General features: G+C 49.7%; 4 protein-coding genes and 1 non-coding gene across 5 annotated transcripts; 2 read left to right on the forward strand and 3 right to left on the reverse strand.

Annotated features, from left to right (window-relative positions):
- Positions 1 to 243: 243 nt before the first annotated feature.
- Positions 244 to 2,044, reverse strand: AKAP14 (A-kinase anchoring protein 14). Its single transcript, XM_033072724.1, has 6 exons — positions 1,980 to 2,044; positions 1,748 to 1,868; positions 1,583 to 1,674; positions 1,267 to 1,446; positions 769 to 821; positions 244 to 404 (listed from the first exon to the last, which is right to left on the reverse strand). The coding sequence occupies exons 2-6, from the start codon at positions 1,857 to 1,859 to the stop codon at positions 260 to 262; spliced, it is 582 nt and encodes a 193-aa protein (XP_032928615.1). The 5' UTR covers positions 1,860 to 1,868; positions 1,980 to 2,044; the 3' UTR covers positions 244 to 259.
- Positions 2,045 to 3,307: 1,263 nt separating this feature from the next.
- On the reverse strand, positions 3,308 to 4,306 carry NDUFA1 (NADH:ubiquinone oxidoreductase subunit A1). Its single transcript, XM_033072435.2, has 3 exons — positions 3,977 to 4,306; positions 3,706 to 3,795; positions 3,308 to 3,406 (listed from the first exon to the last, which is right to left on the reverse strand). The coding sequence occupies exons 1-3, from the start codon at positions 4,076 to 4,078 to the stop codon at positions 3,386 to 3,388; spliced, it is 213 nt and encodes a 70-aa protein (XP_032928326.1). The 5' UTR covers positions 4,079 to 4,306; the 3' UTR covers positions 3,308 to 3,385.
- Positions 4,307 to 4,373: 67 nt separating this feature from the next.
- UPF3B (UPF3B regulator of nonsense mediated mRNA decay) lies at positions 4,374 to 11,453 on the forward strand. The gene is made up of 10 exons (XM_033072437.2): positions 4,374 to 4,641; positions 4,854 to 4,960; positions 5,062 to 5,168; positions 5,919 to 6,017; positions 6,366 to 6,476; positions 7,137 to 7,180; positions 7,767 to 7,955; positions 8,450 to 8,601; positions 9,266 to 9,578; positions 10,367 to 11,453. The coding sequence occupies exons 1-10, from the start codon at positions 4,462 to 4,464 to the stop codon at positions 10,511 to 10,513; spliced, it is 1,449 nt and encodes a 482-aa protein (XP_032928328.1). The 5' UTR covers positions 4,374 to 4,461; the 3' UTR covers positions 10,514 to 11,453.
- Positions 11,454 to 12,913: 1,460 nt separating this feature from the next.
- On the forward strand, positions 12,914 to 13,045 carry LOC117003141. Its single transcript, XR_004419469.1, has one exon. It is a non-coding gene; the product is annotated as a small nucleolar RNA SNORA69 (small nucleolar RNA).
- A 3,681-nt stretch (positions 13,046 to 16,726) lies between these two features.
- On the reverse strand, positions 16,727 to 18,826 carry SOWAHD (sosondowah ankyrin repeat domain family member D). The gene has a single exon (XM_033072807.1). The coding sequence runs from the start codon at positions 18,610 to 18,612 to the stop codon at positions 17,602 to 17,604; it is 1,011 nt and encodes a 336-aa protein (XP_032928698.1). The 5' UTR covers positions 18,613 to 18,826; the 3' UTR covers positions 16,727 to 17,601.
- Positions 18,827 to 21,388: the final 2,562 nt, after the last annotated feature.

Genomic DNA, 21,388 nt, shown 5'->3' on the forward strand with positions numbered 1-21,388 from the left:
TTGTATCAGGAAAATAAAGATAAAGTCCTATGTTTTCCCTGGAGTTCCACAGACCTGGCATTCACAAACAGCAAATCCTGCCAGCTGCCCTCTTCCCATTTACACTCTGGAACCTGGTTCCATCCTGCTGTCCCCACCCATAGCTGCCAGGGACTGTCACACATAGCCCTGTCAGGGCATGTGTCACATGTCAGGACATAGCTGATTCTGCACAAAGTGGAAATGCAGCTAAGGAACACCTTCTATTTCTTCATTTGGTTTATTTCTTTATTTGGTTTTCCACAGTAGAGTATTGGTATGGTGAATTGGAGCTGTTCCATCGGGAAGCAAGTCTTTCTGCACACACTATTTTATTTTCAATTATGTCCTGAAGCCACTTTTCTCTAAACTGACACTGTTCTGGCCTGGAGAACGGAATAAAAAGAAGGTAGATTGTAAGCATAATACTGAATCCAAGTTTGGCCAGCTGAGAGCTGCCCTTTATTCACCACTTAAGGCTATCAGCTGTAATAAAGACCCCACCTACCTACAGCCGTGTAAAGCAGGACAAATTTCTGGAGAATGCAGATGCCCACAGGGCTGTTCATGCCTCTGGGGGTGAAGCTAGTGATAAGCAGGGTCATTTCATGTAGCAACTTCCACTTCTATGCCATTACTGATTTTGACAACTTCAACTTCTCTGCTATTACTGCAAACTTATTTACATCGAGTTCCCTATTTGGTTTTGGAATGGAAAAGCTTGCTAAACAGAAAAGTCATAACATTTACCTCCGAATCAGCCTGCTGGACTCCAGTCTGTAGAAAATCTCCACAGGTGCAGTCTGCAAGAGAGCAGAGACAGGGCAGAGGCCATGTACAGCCCCTCAAAAAGCAGACATTGCAATTCAGTGAGAGCTATTGTTTACTTTAAAAATAACCTTGATATTTGGTTGGGGCAGAAGGGAAGATGCTACTCAGGGACTGGCTGGGCACTGGTTGGTGAGTGGTGAGTAATTATTTTCATTTGCATCACTTGTCCTTCATAGGGTTTTTTCCTCAGTTTGTTTTTTTTTTCCTGCAAGTTGTTAACGTCATTCTATTTATTTTTTAATATTATTACACTTTTTTTACACTTCTGGCTATGTCTAGGCCTTGTCAGCATCTTCATGAGAGCTGCTGGCTCCTTGCCAGTCTCTCCACTGTCCTGGCATTTCCCTGCCTCAGGAATGCCACTGTGCTCCTGTGCCTTAAAGGATTAGTCCATCCACAGCATTTCTGAATACTTACATCAGGTTTGAATTTGGAGATCACTATAACGAAGTAGACATTTGCTGTTGCTCGTGGGATAGGTTTTCTGCGTGTTGGGAGGCCCCAGCAAGCTCTGTAATGGTACCTCTTGCTGTCCTTCAGTTCTTCTTCCTCGAGAAATTCTGAGTGGTGAAGCCAGCTTTCATGAATGTCCCATGTCTGTTGAATAAACACATCACACTAGACTCCCTCTGCCTAGCAGAGCTCACTTGAGGGTGATGAGAAAAAGGAACAGAGGTGCTCTCCTTTAATTTTTCATACTTTTTAACAGTGAGTATATGGAATTGTGACTCACAGAAATTAGTTCTTCAATTTGCTGCCGTCCTCTCTCCACTGTAAAGTCCTTGGACGTGGTCCATGGGATATTTTTGATGACATGCTTGGTTTCTAAAACAGATAAAAATGCTTACAAATCCTCCTGAAAAGACCTCAACACATTCCAGCAGAGCAAACACAATACCTTCCTCTGTTTCCTTGGCCTCTGGAAGACATTCCTCTGAACTGCCTCTCTCATTTTCTGGGGGGATGTGATCTTGTTCCTCATTGTCAGCTTCTTCCTCTTCCTTGTCCATTTGCTTCACCTTTAGACAGATAAACGCACAAATCCTGAGAGAGCAGCGGTCTGGGAGCTGCAGGCCCGTCTGAGGAGCACGGGGAGCAGCGGGCAGTCCCTCCCTGCCCCCGGCTCTCACCCCGCTCAGCGCTCCCGGGGCGGCCGCTGCTCCTCCGCCGGTGTCCCGGGCAGGCCGGGGGTGCGAGGCGCGGCGGGGGCAGCCCGGGGCAGGCCGGTGGCGGTGTCCGAGCCAGGGGAGCTGTGCCCGGGCCCGGCGCTGTCCCAGCCGCCCGCGGGCACGAGCGCAGCGCCGTCACCATGGCGAGCCCGAGCCGCTCCCGGCGGCCGCTCCGCGCTCCCGGCCTCGCTCCGTGCCCCGCGGAAACGCCCCCGGCCGCCGCTGCCTCCCGGGGAGGAAACAGCTGTGGCACTCTGCTTGCCATAGTTTTGCCTTTCGGGAGCTAAAGCAGCCTCCAGCCTGTGCTCTGCCAGGCAGAGACTCTGTTCAGTCCGGTGCAGAGGTGCTGCAGGCTTTGAGCAGTACAACACACAGACCCCCAGAGGGAAAGGATCACGGGTACTGTGAAATGTTTTAGCAGATCACAAGGTACTGAATTCCCAGCAACTGCTCTTCCAGGATGACAAGAGGCCTTGGGGCAGGGGGTAGGAGGTGCTCCATGTGCCAGAGCAGAGATTCCCCCATGTCGCAAGAGCGTGGTGAGGCAGCTGTGCCCCTGCAGGTCCATGATGGAGCAGAGATCCACCTGCACCCCAGGAATGATCCCAGGAGCAGGATGGATGTACCCAGACTGCGACCCCGTGGGGAGCTCAGGACCTTTGTGCCCATGGAGAGAGAAGCCCACACTGGAGCAGGTTTGCTGGCAGGAATTGTGACCCTGCTGGAGCAGCTGGTTCCTGAAGGACTGCACCCTATGCGTAGGACCCATGCTGGAGCAGTTGATGAAGAACTGCAGCCCCTGGGAAGCACTCACACTGGAGAAGTTAGTGAAGGAGTTTCCCACGGGAGGGACCCCATGCTGGAGCAGGGGAAGAGTGTGAGGAGTCCTCCCTTGAGGAGGAAGGAGCAACAGAAACATGGGATGACATTCACCACAACTCCCATTCTCCATCACCCTATGCAGCTCAGAAGAGAGGAGGCAGAAGACATGACTGAAGCTGAACCCAGGAGAAAAGGAGGAGCGGGGGGAAAGTGTTTTATAATTCGTTTCAACTTCTCATTGCCCTGCTCTTATCTGTCAATACGTTAAATTATTTTCTCCGAGTCGAGTCTCATTTGCCTCTTACAGTGACTGGTGAATGGTCTCTCCCTCTCCTTGTCTCAGCTCACAAGCATTTCAATGTATTTTCTCTCCCTGTCCAGCTGAGGACGGGAATGACAGAGTGGTTTTGGTGGGCACCTGGTGTCCAGCAAGGGTCACCCCACCACAGCAACAGAAATACAAGGTCTGAACACATGTATAGCTTTATTTAAGAGTAAAATAATTTTCTACAGGTACATGATTTTTTCAAGACATTGACGACACCTTAGTTTATGTTCTCCAGACCCTGAAAAAGAAAAAATAATAGTTATATTTGTGTCATTCTTGCCATTAATGTGCATCAGAGCATATCTGAAAATGCAGGTTTTCAAACTATATTTAATTACCCAGGTCTTAAGTAGAACAAAATTAAAATGCACATCCCCAGAGGCAGGCCAGCTGCAGGCACCGAGTGAGATCTGACAGCAATCAGTGCCCACCTCAGCGGCCGTCCCAGAGTCCCCCAGGGATGGGGGAGCAGCGCCTGGGCCCCGCTTCCCCCGGCGGTACCTGCCCAAAGCCCCCAAAGAGAGCCCCAAAACCTGCCTTGGTCACATAGTGCTTGTTGACACCTGACAGCCGCCGGTCCCGTTCCAGCAGGGTCCACTCGTAGGGATAGCGGGCGATCCTCTTCTCCTGCAGGCACAGAACTGCCGGTTAAGGCCTCGGGCAGGGGCTCCCGAGGGGAAGGCGGGCCGCGGAGCCCCGGGAGGGAAGGGATCGCAGAGGGGTGCAGGGGACTGGGGATAAGGGCAGCTCCGCTGAGGAAGCGGAGCCTCAGGGTCCCGGATCCCGCTGTGCCCCGCCCCGCGCTGACCTTGCCGCCGTGACACAAGCGGTGCATGAAGACGGTGGCCATGCCGGGAATGCTGAGGCAGGCGCCCATGATGGCCATGCCGGGCAGGATCTCGTACCACATCCCGCCGGTGCCGGTGCCGGTGCTGCTATCGGTGCCGCTGCCGCTCCGCCGAGCCGCGGGGCACTCCCGGCCTGCCCCGCGCCCTTCCCGGCCTGCCCCGCGCCCCTCACAGCCGAGCGGCTCCGAGCGGGCAGCGGCAGCGACAGCGCTGCTGGGAACAGTCCCTGGGCAGGAAATGAGGCCGTGCCCGCGTCCCGGTTAGCCCGATACCGCTCCCGGTCCCGGGCGCTGACCTCCCCGGGATGAGCGGCGGCGGGCGCGGTGTACACTGGGAGCGGTAGTCCGGCGGAGGCAGCTGCGCCTTTAAGGGACAGTCTCGCGAGAGGCGGCGGTGATTGGTGCGCGCGGTGCCGCCCGGGCCCGGAGTCAGGATCGGGATCGGGATGAAGGAGGACAAGGAGAACGCCAGGCCCAAGGAGCGGCGCGGGGCCTCCTCCGGGCTGGGGGTTCTGCTGGCCGCGGGGCCAGGCACGGGCCCCGCCGCCGGCACGGACGTTAGAGCCGGCGCCGCCGAGCTCGATCGCCTGGAGCGGCCCAAGGACAAGAAGGAGACGCTCAGCAAGGTGGGGCCTGCGCGCCGCCGGGAACGGCGCCCTCTCCGGTAACGGGGCTCACCGTCTGTGACGGGCCCCTCTTCCCTCCGGTAACACGGTTTCCCCTCTGTAACGGGACCTTTCCCCGCTAACGGGCCGCTGGCGGGGGCCTGCTGGGACGGGCCGTGTCGGGGGAGGCGCGGTAATGACTCGTCCTGAGCGCCGCTCCTGCCGTGCCGCAGGTGGTGATCCGCCGGCTGCCGCCCAGCCTGACGAAGGAGCAGCTGGAGGAGCACTTGCAGCCTCTGCCCGAGCACGACTACTTCGAATTCTTCGCGAACGACTCCAGGTACGGCCGCCTGCCCAGTCCGGGTGCTCCCGGGAGCCGCCGCTACCGCCAGCCGGCCCTCAGTGGCGTCAGCCCAGCGCTCTCGGTTTGTGTCTCTGCAGCTTGTACCCGCACATGTTCTCGAGAGCCTACATCAACTTCAAGAACCAGGAAGACATCGTTCTCTTCAGGGATCGCTTCGACGGCTACGTTTTTGTCGATCACAAAGGCAAGTGAGCGGTTCTCGAGGGACGTTGCTGCTTCCCTGCTGTCTGTGCTGTGTGCTGGTTGAGTTTTGGAGGGGTGGGTGTGAGCGGCAGTGTCTGACTTGTTTGGGTTTAGTGCCTCAAATAACAGCTCCAATGCATATAGAAATATATACACACATAGTTCCAATAACATCTAAGTCCTTTAAAGGAGCTGGTTTGCAGTGTGACAGCACACTGTGTGTGCCTTACCCAGCTGGACTTTGTGCAGCCATAAATGTAGTGTTCTTCTCAGAAGATAAAGCTTTAAAGCCTGCTTGTAATGTGTTGCATTCCACTATATTTTGTCAAAAATTTAGTTTGCCTTGTGCACGATGAGCACAGAGTCTGTAAGATAAGGCTGTTATGTGGTGTGGTGCCACTGAGGTGGCTGAACTGACAGTATTAAATCTAGTATGTCCTTCCTGTCAGACTGTGAATTTGCTGGTTTGTTAGTGTTAAGGTCACTCTCACATAGTGTCAGTGTTAAGGTCATGAATTCTCCTGTCTGTACAGTGTTTTTAAAATTAAACGGATTTCCAAATAATTTTTTTATGCTGTGCAAGTAGTCTCTTCTAGTGTTGCATATTTCTTGTGAGACTTACCTTTCTGCTTTAGATTTGCATGATATAATCTATAATAGATATAATAGGATATAATCTATAATATATATATATATAAGCTATAATATATTCGTTTCATCTTTATTTTAATGTATTTTTTCCTCTCAACAGGTCAGGAATATGCTGCCATAGTTGAGTTTGCACCTTTCCAAAAAGCTGCAAAGAAGAAGAGTAAGAAAAAGGATGCCAAAACTGGAACTATTGAAGATGGTATAACAGCAAGCTAGTTTGTTTTGCATGTGTAGATTTGAGACTGTTAGCAGTGATTTGGGTGTAATGTTTTTACTGTGACACTATAGTTCCACCAATGGGATGTTTGCTTAATTATATGTGAAGTTTATGAGCACTGCTTTGTCAGCTAGAAATTTGTTAAATATGATTGTCCCAGACAAACATAATACAGCAGCTCATTTGAGAGCTGTTAACTTAGGTAAAGGTGGCATATAAACAACCCAACTTAAGTAAATGTGACTGAGCAGTGCATGATGCAAATACTTTTCATGCTACAGTATCTCTTCTTTCCCCCTCCCCCTTTTTCCCCCCTTCTCTTCTGTGTAGATCCAGAATACAAGAAGTTTTTGGAAAGTTACAGTGCAGATGATGAAAAATTAACCTCCACTCCTGAAACTTTGTTGGAGGAAATAGAGGCAAGAAACAAAGAGCTAATAGGTATGGAAATCTGTGTACTATAGTTACATTTTCCTAGATCACAAAGAAACAAATATGTTTTGTAATTTGAAACAACCTGGAGGAGACTGAATTCTTTTGTGTGCCTGCTTAGTATTTAGGCTAATATTATTCAGTGTGTTTTGTTCTGTTTCCATGCTCTAAATTCTTCTGTAGGTGTAAGTTTTAGATGACAAAGTTCCTTCCTGTTGCAGATGTTTGCTAGCCAGACCAGGCTGTGGAGTGGCTGCATTTCAGTGAGATGTAGTGGTGTTTAATGCACAGAGTTGTGATCAGTATGTTCCATGCAGGCACAAGTTAAGAGATAGTGTGATAGGGTAAAATAGCACCAAAAATTATCAAGTTGCTCTTTTTAAGTATCCTACAGGGATCTCTTTAAAAATGAGAATGTCTGGGAAAAGCCTAATGCAGACTGAATGTAGAGATAGGTGTAATGGATATCCTATTAGTATTCTAAAGAAGTTTATAGAATCCTAATAGCTGCCACTGTTTGGAGATGGGTTTGGAGTACTTGTTTCACTGCTGTATGTGTGAGGAGACAGCCAGGGGAATGTGCAAGGCTGCTTCACTTCATATAGAGCTTTGTTGTAGGTATTGCAGTATTGGATAAGGCAAACCAATTATATTTATTTTATCCTCCAGCTAAAAAGACTACTCCTTTATTGAACTTCTTGAAAAACAAACAGGTAAGACTTACCTCCAGAATTTTCTTGTTGTTTGCAAGTACAATTTGCTCACTGTATGTTGATACATTTCTGCCCTTCCTTTTGAAGAAGGAGCTTTTGATCCAACCTGTCAATTCTGGTTCATATGCCTTAAAGGACAAGTGTGTTGGAATGGTGTTGCTTTGTGTACATTCTGGTCACAGCAAAATGCCTCGTTTTGCACTGACAAAACAGACTCCGTTTTAGTGCTTCCCTTTTTAGTGCAGTATGGCTGAGGTCCTTGTACATGATCTTTTCCTAGCACATGTTACTTTAACTTCTAGCATGGGAGAAAATCAGAGCTGGGGTAGATTTAATTAAAATTAATATGATAAAGGCTGAAGCCAGTGTTGTGTTTGAGTTTTTTAAGACAGTACAAGTTAAGGCTTACGAGTGAAAAAAAATACTGCTGCAACATGTTCAGGTTCACAGCAACAGAGATGACAGGACTTTTTTTTTTTTTTTTTTCTTTTGTAATAGAGGCAGCTTTGAGGTGAGTTGTTTGATGGCTTAAAGAGATGTTTTCTGGTGTGGAAAGACACATTTCTCTTTGCTTTTACATACACAGAGGCTGAGAGAAGAAAAAAGAGAGGAGAGAAGGAGGAGAGAATTAGAGAGAAAAAGACAAAGAGAAGAAGAAAGAAGAAAATGGAAAGAAGAGGAGAGAAGGAAGAGAAAAGAAGCAGAAAAATTGAAGAAAGTAGACAGATGCCCAGAAAAAGAAAGAGACAGATCAAAAGAAGAACCAAAGATTAAGGTCTAGAACAGTTCTTTATTATAAACTGTTACACTCCCTTTCCCCTATTGTTTGTATATCAGTCTCAAAATGTACTTTGGGTATTGTTTCAAGAATCACATGAGTTTGGTGTTAGTAAATGACCAATTCTTTTGTAATATTCAGTAGTAGGCATTGTAAAGGTTTACATGCTGTAATGTTTCATAGCAATATTTAAAGTTTTTGTCATGTGACTGTTGTACATGCTGCGGTAAACAGGATTGTGAATTCACTGTGGAATGGAGACTATTTTTAAGCTTTCTAAAACAGCCTGGCTTAGGAGAAATATTCTAGTCTGCTGTGTGAATAATGCTTACTCATACACTCCAGCTTTTAGAAATACTGTGATTTGCAGTAATATTTCTTTAATGTTTACTTCTTACTGGACTGTGGTTCCTTTGATGCAATTTCGGTGTTGTGCCAGACAATATGTATTAGAGTGAGCTTTTTAGTTGAGACTTCTGTTTTCTTTGTAGCTACTTAAGAAGCCTGAAAAAGATGAAAAAGACTTGGAGAGAAAAGAAAAATCCAAGAAACTGGAAAAAGAGACTCTGAGGGAGGAAAAAAATGCGAGTAGTGCATCTGCCAAACGATCTGATGGGGAGACAAAAGAAGAGAAGGCAAAAAAGTATTCTAGTACTTGCTATAAATATATATGTATCTATAACTTGTTTTCTGATTGTACTGAGGCTTAGGCTGCTCTGCCATGATCATATTTTGAAATTCTTTTCAAATGCTTTTTCTCATATAAGGCATGGGCTGTGTTCTCTGTGCCAGTGCACATCCCCATGATTACAGAAAGCTCTGTGAATTACCTGGAATATTTTTACAACTCATTATAGAAACTCCACTAAGGAAGCCCATATGTAGGTGACTGCAGCAGGCTGTGAGCACTGTCCTTGCAATGAGATAATTATTATAACCATGGCAAGAGGAGAGATGTTCTCCAGTTACCAATCCCTCTAAGTCTTGTTAAAAGTCAAAGTGGAAAATGTAATTCTCAACAGCTCTGTGATCTATTCGAGGTTCAGTTCTGCCATGTGAGAAATAGAGACACAGACAAAGCCAGAATAGACTCAGCCAGCTGTGCAAGTAGGAGGCTGGGAAACTCTAGTGGTTAGTGTCCTCTCTGGCTGTCATGCATGACTTGGGCTATCACAGCCTCCCAAGATCTCCCTAGTACCTGCCAGTGTGTCATCTTCCTATTGCACATTTACACCACTATTACATTGATCTCCCAGCTCTGTTTGATGAATCTTTTGAGCTTAATTTTCAGTTTTGTTTTCATACAGATCGGAAGATGAGTGTGTAAAGGACTACAGGGACCGAGATAGAGATTTTGACAGAGACAGAGACTATGAGAGAGCACAGAGAGAGAAACTGAGACGCCAGGAAGAGGAGCGTCGGAGGCAGAAAGAGCGCTATGAGAAAGAGAAGGTTTTTAGAAGAAAAGAAGAGGAGGTGAAAAAGGAGAGAGACTTACTCAGAGAAAAGGGAAAGAAAAGTGATCTTACAGACTTTACCAGCAGCATGGACAAATCTGAGAAAGTAACCAAAGATGATAAAAAAGAGGATACAATTAAGAGGGATCGTATCAGAAACAAGGTGCTGGATTTCTTTACATTCCTGTCTTCATTCATAGGGATCTGTGGTTCTTAGGATAAAAGCACTTCAAGGAAAGAACCAAGTAGTTTTCTCTGTTGAAACTTCTCTCTGTTCTGCAACAAACTGCCATTGTTGGAAATGTCCACTAAAATTTACTTAACAGTGGTATTTCTTGTCACTGTACATGAACTAATCCAAGAAAACATGGGTTAAATTGTAAGGCACTAATCCCTTTTTATTTGCTGACTTGTGCCATAGGCTGTCTCTAAGTTGTTGGTAGAGTATCAGTAATCTGTGTCTGCTGATCTTATAGGTGCCTGAAAATGCCTCTCAAAGTGGGAGTGTGATTGAACAGGTTCCTTATATAGGAACCTGTTAAATAAGAAACTGCAACCTGCAGAATATGGCATATCCTCTAGGCTCAAGAAACAATGTCTTTACTGTAGTTTTATGTACTCTACAGAATCTGTTTTTGCAGCATCAATGTGCTTGTTTTCTGTGTTTTTGAAACTTTGATGTTAGCTCTCTTCTTAGAGAGTCTGAGCTGAACTCAACAGGAAACCTCAACTATGAGCAATGTTCTTTGTGGCTTGAACAGGGATATTGTTTTACAACAGAGACAACCTTGATTTGGGACAATTGCAGTTACTTTGCCACCACTGTAGAATAATTAAACTTAGCCTGAGAAGTTTGAATTTGAGTCATTTCTAATACCATAGAAATGATGCCATAATAACCCTGAGAGGAGGGAGCTGTGAAAGAATCTAAATAGCTTTGATTTATTTCAGGATCGCCCAGCAATGCAGCTGTACCAGCCCGGAGCCCGAAGCCGGAGCAGACTGTGTCAGTATGAAGACAGTGCTGCAAAGCCCCCAGATCAGGGAGTGGATAAGAAACAAGAGGGTGAGACCAGTCACACGAAGGAAGAGGAGTGACTCTTGTGCCAGCCTTATGTGTTCTGACTGTCTGTGCAGCCAAAGAGCATGTACTACGCAATCCAGAAGTGCCTTCGGAGCGAAAAAGGAAGGAACGGAGGAAGAAAAGGGGGCATTGTGCTGTTGGATGTTTCTGGTTAAAGAACCTCAGTTGTAGATTCGGAATTTGAAATGTGTTCTCATTGTAATATTTTCAGTTATTTGAACTTATTTTCCCACCATCTAGCTACAACAGAGAAGAGAATCTTTGCGAAATAGAAAGACTTTATGGCCTTAAGTTTGATAATAAATGAGTCGTGGTCAGGAGGGGATGACACCTGGATCAAAAGCCAGAGCTCTACCTAAGGCAATCAGAGCCAGTGTTGATGCACTTAAGCAGAGCAAGCTTGGAGTTGCCTGGAACTAACACAGGTGTTGCTGTGTTGTGTGGTGCTCCTACGTGAGGCAGTGAAAGCTGAAGTGTGTCAGTGTTGCACTGAGACACATACACAGGCTGGGGTTGTTGAGGTACCAGTGGATAGCAGCCTTTTGGCACGTAGGCAGAACATCTGGCAGTGCATAACCATGTTAGGGAGGGAGAGACAGTCCTCTTCAGTGGTTCTCTGGATAAACTTAAGTTGGAGTGTATGAATAAGCTGGCTTAATAGTTGAATATGTCTTGATAAATTCTCGTGTAAAGTCTCCGTACACTGAAATGCTTCTTTTTAATCAAATGTAGCTGGTTTGGGCATCCTGTTCTTTTCCAGCATCTTTCCTTCTCTCAAGTCTGAAACACTTCTGAACTCCTGCCCTCTCAGAACTGCTTTCTCTTCCCTCATAACTTGAAGTATTGTTTTACAGCCCAGAACGAGACTTCGCCAGTAGCAGCTCCTCCCAAGCTAGCGAATTTTAGCCATAGCTGTTTTTTGTACTAAACCCAAATAAACTCGCACAAACTCTCTCGGCCGCCGCCGCCCCTCACTGCGTGCGGGACCGCCGGGCCGGCAGGGGGCGCTCGCGCCTGCTCCGCCGCCGCCGCTCCGCCCCCTTTCCGCCTGCTCGGACGCCGCCATCGCCGGGACGCAGCGCCGCTCCGCGCCATGGTGAGACATCCGTGCCCATCCGCGGCCATCCGAGCCCTCTCCTCGAGCCCGCCGTGTTCGGGGGTCCCTGCGGGCGAGCGGCGGGGCGGAGCGGCCGCGGGGGAGCGGGAGGGGGCCGGGTGCGGCGTTCCCGGCTCCGCGAGGCCTGCCGGGGCCGGGCTGGGTGAGGGTCTGACCGCTGCGCTTTCTTGCAGTCATCGCACAAGACGTTCAAGATCAAGCGCTTCCTCGCCAAGAAGCAGAAGCAGAACCGGCCCATCCCGCAGTGGATTCGCATGAAAACCGGCAATAAGATCAGGTAGGGAGCTCGGCTGGCGCGTTTTGAGGAGCTGCGGCCGCGCAGGCTTGGTCAGGCGGCCTGGGCGGTGCGGGCCGATGGCGGGAGCCGATGGCGGCTCCGCAGCAGAAGCGCAGTTCTGTGGCCGTGAGGGCCATGCAGGGATGGTAGGGCAGGTGAGGCCTCTTGAGGCAGTGTGGGGCTTCCATGCCGTTTTCTTTTGTAGTGGTTTTGCACCAGTGCTCTGCAAGTGTCCACATTTAGTGATGGTGCGTGTAAAGTGAAAACCTGAACTGTACGTGGGGTTATTTATTCCAGATTTTGTTGCCCGGTAGTTTCTCTGTTCCTGACGTTCCCCTTCCCAGTACCTGTCCTTTGGGTTCCTGCATTTCAAGGAACAGTTCCTGAGCATGGGTGCTCCGAGGGGATGGTGTGTAAAGGGCGCAAAGGACTTGGATATATGGGAAATCAGATTGATAGCATGAGATGCTTGGCACCTGACTGTAGAAATAATTTGTCATGGTTCCTTGCTTTCTTGATGTGTTTGTTCTCGAATATTGTCCTTAGGGAAATGCTGAGTGCTGTAACACACTGGGTGCACATGGAGCACGCACAGGGTGGTGCCTCTCCAAGCCCTTTGGTTGAAAACTGCAGCACAGTTTTTTCATCTCATACACCCCATTATCTGGGCTTTTTAAGGCAACAGAAGTCCCTCTTTCTCTCTTTGTCCTAAGCAGTGAGGAGAGCATCAGCAGCAGTGAGGAGAGCATCAGCAGCACTGTCTGGCTCAGGCAGTGACCCAGCACAGCATTGCTGGGTTCTGTCCTTGTTGCTGCTCCCAGCTTGTCTCTAGGCAGGATCAGTGGTGTGTGCACTCAGCTGGATCCTTGTCTTCCACATGCCAGGTTACTGAAAAATGGTTGAAACAAAACCAGGTTCTGTTTCAGCTAAATTGCAGTACTTCAAAGTACTTGACCTTAGGGCAAAATCAGGGAATTTTGTCTCCTGGCACTGGGCCATGGGTTCTGTCCAAGCTTTGTTAAAGCAGGCTGCAATTGCAGAGCTTCCTGCTGTGGAAGTGCTGCCATTTTCCTGCTGAGAGCAACTCTGTTAACACTGTCTGTGGTTTCACCCACACCATGGTGAAAGCATTTGTTTTTAGCATGGACAAGTATGCACTCATAAATTAATGTGCTTTCATGGAGGAGACTTTCCTTGTGATGTTGTGCTTTCCTGTTTAACAAATGTACGTGTGCACTTTGCTAATTCACTCTGCTTTTGTCTTAGGTACAACTCCAAAAGGAGGCACTGGAGGAGGACCAAGCTGGGCTTGTAAGAGAGACTGTCCTGGGAGCTCTAATGAACGCTGGTCTTTCTGTGTCAGATCCATAACACCCTCAAGTCATTCCTTCTCTGGTGCTGGACTGCAGTCCCCAGTGTGGGGGTTTTATAAGCTGGTCTGGGATGTTGATGTTAACTGGGAAAATCTCTGTATCTGAAACATGGAGACTGTGTTCTATTAGTGTTATTTCAGGTGTCACCATGAGCATTGACAGTGCACAGCCTTATTAATAAATACGGACCTGAATGACTTCCGTTTTGAAAATTATTTCATATATATGTGGTGGGATTGTAACAATTAAAATTCACAGTAATGTTAGTTATATTCTCACTTCATGTGAGGAACCTTGGCAGCTCTTTTTAGGAAGAGCAGGCTGTGTCTTCCTTTTCACTGACTGCAAACCTTCAGGAGCAAAGTACCAGTTTTTAAAAAGTCAAAATCAGATCTAAAGAAAATCTCTTACAAAATGCAGTGCTGTGGAATAGCACATAATGTCTGTGTACTCCCTAGAATATTAATGTGAGTTTTATTCAGGAGTCTCTGTTGGTTTGATAAATCAACATGAGCCACAGGTGCAGCTTAGTATAAAACATTCTCAGCAAACAGGTAGACATTTAAGATGGGGCTCAAATGGAGAATTTGCAGCTATTTGAAAAAAGGGAGAGGAAAAACATTAAAGGTGTCTGGGTAGTTGGCACTTGAGCTCCCCTGTGCTGGTATTCTCTGCTGGGGCCTGTGAAACCAATTTACTGTGGGGAAGTGGAGGAGGCTGTGGCTCTGCACTCAGTCCTTTCCGTTTGCAGCGCTGATGGGTAGCTGCTCTGGTCAGCAGGAAGTTTCTCTTGGTGTGGATTCCTGTTGGTGTGAGCCTGTTCTTGGCTGCAGCAAAGCCCATCCTGACCCTGAGGGCTGCCAAGGTGCTGGTTCATTCCTGGGTTCAGCCTCAGGTCGTGGTCTGTTCCTGAGAGGCAGCTTCCTGAGGAAGCTTCAGGCTGCCATACCTTCTGTGTTGCTACTTTTCACATTGACGGTGAAGAGATTTATCTCCTTTGTATTGCAACTCAGAGCAAGTAACGCTGGGCACAGCATGTGCCAAACAGGTGAATGCTAAGAAATACATATCTCCCTCAGAGGTCATGAGGCCTCTCCTTCCTAAGGTGTTCTGTTAGTCAGGGCAGGCAAGGCTGGGATTTTTACCAACTTCAGGATACTTCAGAGGTATCCTGTATCTCCTTATCCTGTGTGGTAAGAGTCTGGACTCTAGTTCATCATCAGGGGGAAGCAGTAAGTCACTGCAACAGGAAAGCAGCAAACGGCATTGCCAGAGATGTTTCAACAGGGGCTCACATGCTGCAGCCACTTTGACCCCAGTGATTTTTAAATCTCTTCTGCACTCTTTTTGAAGGGAGTGTTCAGGAAATAACAGCACTCCTGAGGACTGGAGTTCAGCAAACCTCCTCCAGCCTCTCCACATCACTGCTGCCAGGCAAAGCTGCTCGTAGAGTTTCCCTGTAATTGTATCTATGGGGATCTGGCTGAGGAGGAAAACAGTAATTTTATGGAAAGAGACAGTTTTTTCCATGGCATTTGTGGGAAAACTTTCCTGAGCAATAGATTGAACAATTTATTACTATTTATTAGAAAATCTCCCTATTACTATCATGAGTAATATTTTTATTAGGCAGAAAATAGCTTCTACTAAGGAACTGTTATGGAAAATAACCCTGTGTACTATTTTCCCTGTTTGATTGAATCTTTTCAAACTGGACATTAAGGGATAACACAAAATAAATTTAGTAAATTAAACTTGGGCTAAACTCAATCTTTTGCAGAACCTTAACCAAATAAATATCTCTGGGTTTGATTGTTGTCTGTGGCAGCTGTCTTTTCCCTCTCCTCCCTGTGAGGGGGGATCAGGAATCTGCAGAATTGGGCTAACTTATGATAACTAAGACATCAGCAGAAGCTTTCAGGAAAAAATACTTTGATATTCTAGTCCATTGATTTTGGTGGATATGTTTTGTTTTCTGAGTGCAAAGCAAAGTTAGAGCTGATTGTATACTTGAGGAATGCTTTTTTAAACTTATCTCTATATGCAAATCAACTTCCTTTCAGTAGGTATGAAAATGAACCAAGTGAAGCAAAGGGGTGGGTCACTAGAGGAAAATCTTTTTTTGCTCAGTGGAAAGGGACCCAGCTAGGGCAGGGGCTGGCATGGTGAAGATGTTGTAACACATCTAGAGAAGTAGAATTCTGGTCCTGCTCTTTCTGAAGTCCCTGCCTAATTTGTCTAAGCACAGAATACAGGGTCAAACCCGTGACCAAAAGATGGGGGGGAAAGATGTCTTTAGAGGGTTTTGGTTATCTCTCAAGGGGAGGCAATTACTGGAAATCATTTTGTCATATTTAGGTGCAGCATTTGTCAGTGAAATTTTACTTTCAAATGGAACATTTAAGTCCATGTGGGTGGAGCATGACTAAGCCACAGGTACTATTGCCAAGGAAATGGCTCCTTCAAGGAAATTCTTATTAATTCCACTGTTTACTCTGTGCCTTACTCAGAGGAGGATGTAAGAGCCGTCCTGTGCCCCATCCCTGACAGCTGCAAAAGGGTGATAGAAGACTAATAGGTTAAAAAATATTTGTCAGTCCTATCTGTCTTCTCAACAGCACTTTGGTTACCAGCACTTGACACCAGTGCTGTTCATGGAGTTTGTGCTGGTGTGAGCAGACTTGTGAGAAGCCAGCCTGCTCTCCCATGGCATGGACGTGGCCACAGCAGTTCCAGAAGGAGCTGTATTGCCAACATCTTCAATCTATTAGAGCTAAAGCATTACAAGATTGTTGTAGATCAGGCATTCAATCTAGTTCCAGTGTGTTTTGTATGTACCAGCTGCTGATCTCAGGGATTAAAAAAATGTCCAGACACATCTATATTTCCACCCAGGCACCTGGACTGGGCATTATCCAGTCACTGGATACCTGTTCACCCATGTGGAGGCTGCTCTTCCACATGTCATTTCTGCAGACTGGGTTACTTTACAAGCATCATTTCAAAACACAGTCTGACTATAACTGGAGTTTGCTCAGGATCTGTGCAACCCCTCCAGCTCTAGTTCCCCAGAGGAAGTTACCTGTGTGTCTTTGTGTATCTTTCTGCATCAAGATGCAAATGCACCTGTGTAGCCAGGTCAGACCACCTTGAGTCCCTTGGTCACCCCTGCAGGCCCCCTGAAAGGCAGCTGTGAGGAAATCACAACTGCCCTCCTAAAGGCGTTGTCCCTGGAAGGGCTGCCCTGGGGAACAGAAACTTCCCAGTTCCTGTCTGAGAAGCACTTCTCAAACGGGACTGCTAATAACGGGCATAGGAACAGTCTCATGCTGATGGGAAAGAGGAAGGGGCTGTTGTTTTTCTGAAGATATTTTGAAACAGTCCTTTGAGAATGTAAAAAGCAAGTGGAAATCATCAGGGCAGAGTTCCACTTGGTGATCAAAACACAACCAGGCGAGCAGAGGCTTTGCCCTTTTAATGCAGTGACCAAGACATACATGCGCTGTTATGCTGCTGCAGCAACGTTCATCAGTTTCATTTTTGAGCATGATCTCAGTAGCAATAAAAATAATCTCAATCCCACAGCCTTCACATACCTTTTCCACAATTTCTGACAATGACTCATCCAGAACTGTTCCTGAACTCTAATCCCCACAGCAGCCACCGCGTGCTGCTCCTCTTGTGTCCTTCCTGCCTCCTTTGCTCCGGTCCCCATTTCTGATGAGGTTGAGCATTTCAGGCTTCCTGGGACGGGGATCTCAAGGGAAGGGCTGCCAGTGTGAGTTGTTTTGTGCTTTGAAAGGCTTCTCTTGGCCTGGAATCTTCTCACAAACAGGGCCCTTAGATCTTACTCTACTGAGCATCAGCTTTATAGTCAGTTGTCATAAACAAGCATCAACCCAGAGAAGGTCCATATGACAGAAATCAGGGGATCTCACAGGGAGCTGGAAAGCATTTGCAGCATGGGATCTACACATGATGGCTCAGCAGCCAGGGTGTTGGAGCAGCTCCCCACAGGAGAGCTGACGTGTGAGCCCCAACCATGGGGATCTGCTAGGATGCAGCAAGGAGTCCCCATCCACAAAGGCACAGGGCAAAACCCCCTCTGCAGACAGGCAGCTTTTTGGAAGGGCTATCCCAAGGTACTGCTCCCAGTGGCCATTGGGATGCTCCACACACACACACCAGAACAGCCCCAAAAGACCACAAGACCCATGATGCCATGGCTTAACCCTCACTTGGCCAGGATTTTGAGCACCCAAGTTTCCAGCTCCCTGCTGGCTTTTCTGCCTGCTATCCAGCACGGGTTTACTGGTGAATGGAGCCAGGAGAGCTTCAGCGCTCATAGAAGAAAGCAAATGCCTGTCTAACAAAGCCTCGGAGGGTCGGCAGCCTCCAGGAGTGCTGGGCTTTCCCCTCGGCCCCGGAGTCCACACAGTCTTGCCCTGCCCCAGCCTCTCTGGATGACTTACAGTTGTTGTTGGTGTTGTGAGACTGCAGCTGGACCAAGTCCTCCTCCAAAGCCCCTGCCAGCTCCTTCAGGTCCCTGGAGGTGCCTGCTGGCAGGTACTGCCAAGCCTTGCGCCCGTTGTGGTCCCTGCAGCTGGTGTCTGCCCCATAAGCTCCCACCAGCAGCTTGATGAGCACCTCGTGTCCCTGCAAGGCAGCCAGGTGCAAAGGGGTGAGCCCACCGCTGGCTGTGGGGATGTTCATGTTGACAGGGTAGCCTTTCTTCTGGGCATGGGAGATGACCTGGATGAAGCTCTCATGGTGGCCATGCTTGGCAAGCCAGTGGAGAGCAGTGAAGCCTGTCACAAAGTCTCTCCTGGTCAGCAGGCTGGGATCCAGGTCCAGCAGCTTGATGATGCTGTCCGCATCACCCTCGGCCACCGTCAGCAGCCATGCGTGCTCCAGGGGATCAAGGACGAGGGGCAGCAAATCAGGGCTCTGCTCAGGCTTCTGCTCTTGGTGCAGCCCTGCAGGAAGACTGTTGCTGCTGGATGTCTTCTGAGCAGTGGCAAACCGCATGGTGCTGCCAGGACTGTTGCTCTGCAGGAGGATTTCCTTCAGCTCCCTCCTCCGGGTACTGCTGGGGCTACCAGAGAACCTGCCTGAAGTCCTACCCCAGCTCCCCAGACTGTGCCTGCCCCAGTCGATGTTTTTGTTGGTGTCCATCTTCTGCAGAGTATGGAAACGCTCCCTGCTGCCCAGGGTGGCTGCCCAGACATGGGAGCTGCGGGCCTGGCCGCCCGCTCGGGGCTGGTCTGCATTCAGGGAGGAGAACCTCCGAGGGATGCCAGCTACCTTCTGCTCTGCCAGGCTCCTCTCCCGCTCCTGCCGGGCCATGGCGGTGCTGTCGCAGGGCTGTCCCCAGCAGGGCCCAGCTCACGCTCCCCAGCGCTCACCCCGCGCTTCCCCTCCCGGCGTCAGGCGAAAGAAGAAGCGATTCCGCACGGCGGGAGGGTATGGCGGCACTGCCGGGGCGGTGCAGCGACCTTTGCTCACGCTGTGGCCATGGCTGCCGCCGGTGGGCACGGCCTCACTCACCGGCCGGCTCTGCCCCGGCCGCGCTCGGCTGCGGCGTCACCGGCAGCGCGGCCGGGCTGCGGGTACGGGAGGGTGGGGAATACAGGGAGCGTGTGGGGATACAGGGGACGTGTGGGGATACAGGGAACGTGTGGGGATACAGGGAGCGTGTGGGGATACAGGGGACGTGTGGGGATACAGGGAGAGAATGGGGATACAGGGAACCTGTGGGGATACAGGGAGAGAATGGGGATACAGGGAGAGAATGGGGATACAGGAGGGTGCAGCAATTCAGGAGGGTGTGGGAATAGAGGGAGCATGCAGAACCACGGGGCCCAACAGAGGCACGGGGGTCCCGGGCAGCTCAGTGCTGACGCTACAGCAGAAATGGATGAACTGTATTCTCCTGCCTCCTGTTTAGCGCTGCTGGCTCAGCATTAGCACCTGAAGTGGGCAAAGCCTGAGGCATAAGAGCTGACCAAACATAAACTTTTGATAAAACGATGCTGCTAACGAAGCACTCTTGGAATTCAGCAGATATGAACAGAATGGAGATGATAAGGACCAAGGAGACAATCCCGGGAGAATAAAGCAACATCAGGAGGCAGCCAGCCCAGTGCCAGTGAAACCCAGCAAGAAATCAAGATACTGCCAACCAGAATTTAGTGTTTGACTTGGCTTGGGTGATTAGTGTCAGGGGTATAACTGAGAGGTGTGAATTGGGGTAGGGGCTCCTCTCTGGAAGCGTCAGCTTGAGCTGTAACCAAAGAACTAACAAAAGACTCATTGGAAACATTCACCTGAACCCGGCATTCGTAGCAGGTCCCAGGGTCAAACCCTGTACACTGTCTGTCCTGTGTAAATCCCTGACACTGGTCCCAGGACACTTCCTCTGACCCCAGCAGCACCCCAAGGTTGTCCTACTGAAGCAATTGCCTTACGGCCCCCCTGAAATAGCCCCCCATGAATGTGATTCTCCTCCTTGATGCTGTGCTCAGGAAGGCCCAGGTTACTGCCCCAAGAGGCCTTGTTCCCAGTGCCTGGTGGGTCTCTGATGTAAGGGAGACCCAGCCTGGGACACTCTTTGGGTCCTTGTCACCCAGTGGTTTATCCCACGGGGAATCTGGCCTTCCTCTCTTGCCGTGATTCTCCCTGTAGCATAGTCCATGCCTGGCACTGCTGGCAGCTGCAGCCACCAGTACTCTGTACCCTAATTTTGTCAGAAATCAGGACTAATTCTCCTGCCCCAAAAAGCTCCCAGTCCTCTTTCCCTCCAGAAGTTTCTTATCCATGACTGCTCTGACACCCATGGCTAAACTGTTTTTTGTGGTTTTGCAGCTGGTCAGGTGGCTAAAAGCCACACCAGCCCCTTGAACCTTTTTTCTCTGTCTTCCCTAAGCTTTAGCCCTGCTCTGACTTGCCCTCAGCTGGTTGTTAGCCCTTGAGGGCCTTTGCCTTTTTCCAACCACCTGGACCAGTTTTTCTGGGATGTGTGGGGAGTTGGCATAATCTCAAACCCCAAACAACTGGTGGTGAAAGCATAATTGTCCCCTTGCTCCCTTTCTGGAGCTGCCTGGTTTTGTCACTGGGTTTTGGTGGCTTCTGTGGGCTCAGGGAGGCAGAGAACTTGAACCACACAGCCATGAGATCCTGGTTGAAAGCACTTGGGTGGCATCAGAGGAAAACGAGGGAAATAAGGAGCTGCTCCTGGGGAATGAAGGCACCGTGGTCATGCCAGCATTAGGGACTGGACACTCTGGTGAGCTCTGACCATGATAAAACCAGAGTGACAACCTTGGGGACTTTACTCGAGAGTCCAGGGGCTGGGAAAGTTACTTTGGGGAAAGACTGAGTTTCCTTTCTCTCAGCCTTGTTTGGTGCTTGTGCTGCCATCAAATGAAGGCAAACCCAAGTGGCACCAGCTACACCCTCGAAGCGGCAGCTGTGCCCATGACAGGCCGGGAGCTGAGGCTGCACCGCCGGGACGAGCGGGGCCAAAGAGGAGCCGTGGTGCCACAAGGGGGGAATTGGGCACAGCCGCACTCAGCCGGGCGGGCCTGGACTGTCCAGCGGAGACAAGTGTGCGACCCGCACGGACATTCCGCTTCAAACAGCAACGCATCTGCTGAGGGACCTGAACAGACCCAAACCCGAGCCCAAGCCCAGCCTCGGGGCTGCACGGCTCCGCCTTGGCCCGGCCCGTGTTACCGGAGGGGCCTCAGGGCATCGGGACGGGTCCCCCTGGGCCTTCCCGAGAAGCCGGCGCGGAGAGCCCTTCCCTGCGCGGGGAGCGGGCAGGGCCAGGGGCCTGCGGAGGCAGCCGGGCAGCCCACGGAGCTGGGGAATCGCTGGGTCGGGGCTGCGGAATCGCCGGTCGGGGCTCCGCGCTCGCCTGGCCCCTCTCGCCGCCGTCCCGAACCTCCGCCCGCCCCGCCCGCAGCCTGGGCTACACCATCGCGGGCTGCCGCGGGGAGGGAGCGGCGGCCCCGCGCCTCACGGAAGGCGGCGGTGGCGGCGGCGGGAGCGGCGGGAGCGGCGGGGCCGAGCGGGGGCGGGCGGCGGCGGGGCGGGGCGGGCAGCGCAGGCAGGGCGGGCT

Source organism: Catharus ustulatus, chromosome 14, assembly GCF_009819885.2.
Source record: "Catharus ustulatus isolate bCatUst1 chromosome 14, bCatUst1.pri.v2, whole genome shotgun sequence".
Classification (NCBI taxonomy): domain Eukaryota; kingdom Metazoa; phylum Chordata; class Aves; order Passeriformes; family Turdidae; genus Catharus; species Catharus ustulatus.

What these genes read in the sequence shown, in the direction of transcription:
- AKAP14 (XM_033072724.1), bottom strand. Translation starts at nt 1,859, where the DNA reads ATGGACAAGGAAGAGGAAGAAGCTGACAATGAGGAACAAGATCACATC. An exon ending in TCTCCAAATTCAAACCTGAT is followed by an intron (nt 822 to 1,266) that starts GTAAGTATTCAG and finishes GCTCTCTTGCAG; the next exon opens with ACTGCACCTGTGGAGATTTT. An exon ending in TCCAGCAGGCTGATTCGGAG is followed by an intron (nt 405 to 768) that starts GTAAATGTTATG and finishes TCCGTTCTCCAG; the next exon opens with GCCAGAACAGTGTCAGTTTA.
- UPF3B (XM_033072437.2), top strand. Translation starts at nt 4,462, where the DNA reads ATGAAGGAGGACAAGGAGAACGCCAGGCCCAAGGAGCGGCGCGGGGCC. An exon ending in AAGAAACAAAGAGCTAATAG is followed by an intron (nt 6,477 to 7,136) that starts GTATGGAAATCT and finishes TTTATCCTCCAG; the next exon opens with CTAAAAAGACTACTCCTTTA. An exon ending in AAAGAAGAGAAGGCAAAAAA is followed by an intron (nt 8,602 to 9,265) that starts GTATTCTAGTAC and finishes GTTTTCATACAG; the next exon opens with ATCGGAAGATGAGTGTGTAA.
- NDUFA1 (XM_033072435.2), bottom strand. Translation starts at nt 4,078, where the DNA reads ATGTGGTACGAGATCCTGCCCGGCATGGCCATCATGGGCGCCTGCCTC. An exon ending in GCTTGTGTCACGGCGGCAAG is followed by an intron (nt 3,796 to 3,976) that starts GTCAGCGCGGGG and finishes CTGTGCCTGCAG; the next exon opens with GAGAAGAGGATCGCCCGCTA. An exon ending in ACAAGCACTATGTGACCAAG is followed by an intron (nt 3,407 to 3,705) that starts GCAGGTTTTGGG and finishes TTTCTTTTTCAG; the next exon opens with GGTCTGGAGAACATAAACTA.
- SOWAHD (XM_033072807.1), bottom strand. Translation starts at nt 18,612, where the DNA reads ATGGCCCGGCAGGAGCGGGAGAGGAGCCTGGCAGAGCAGAAGGTAGCT.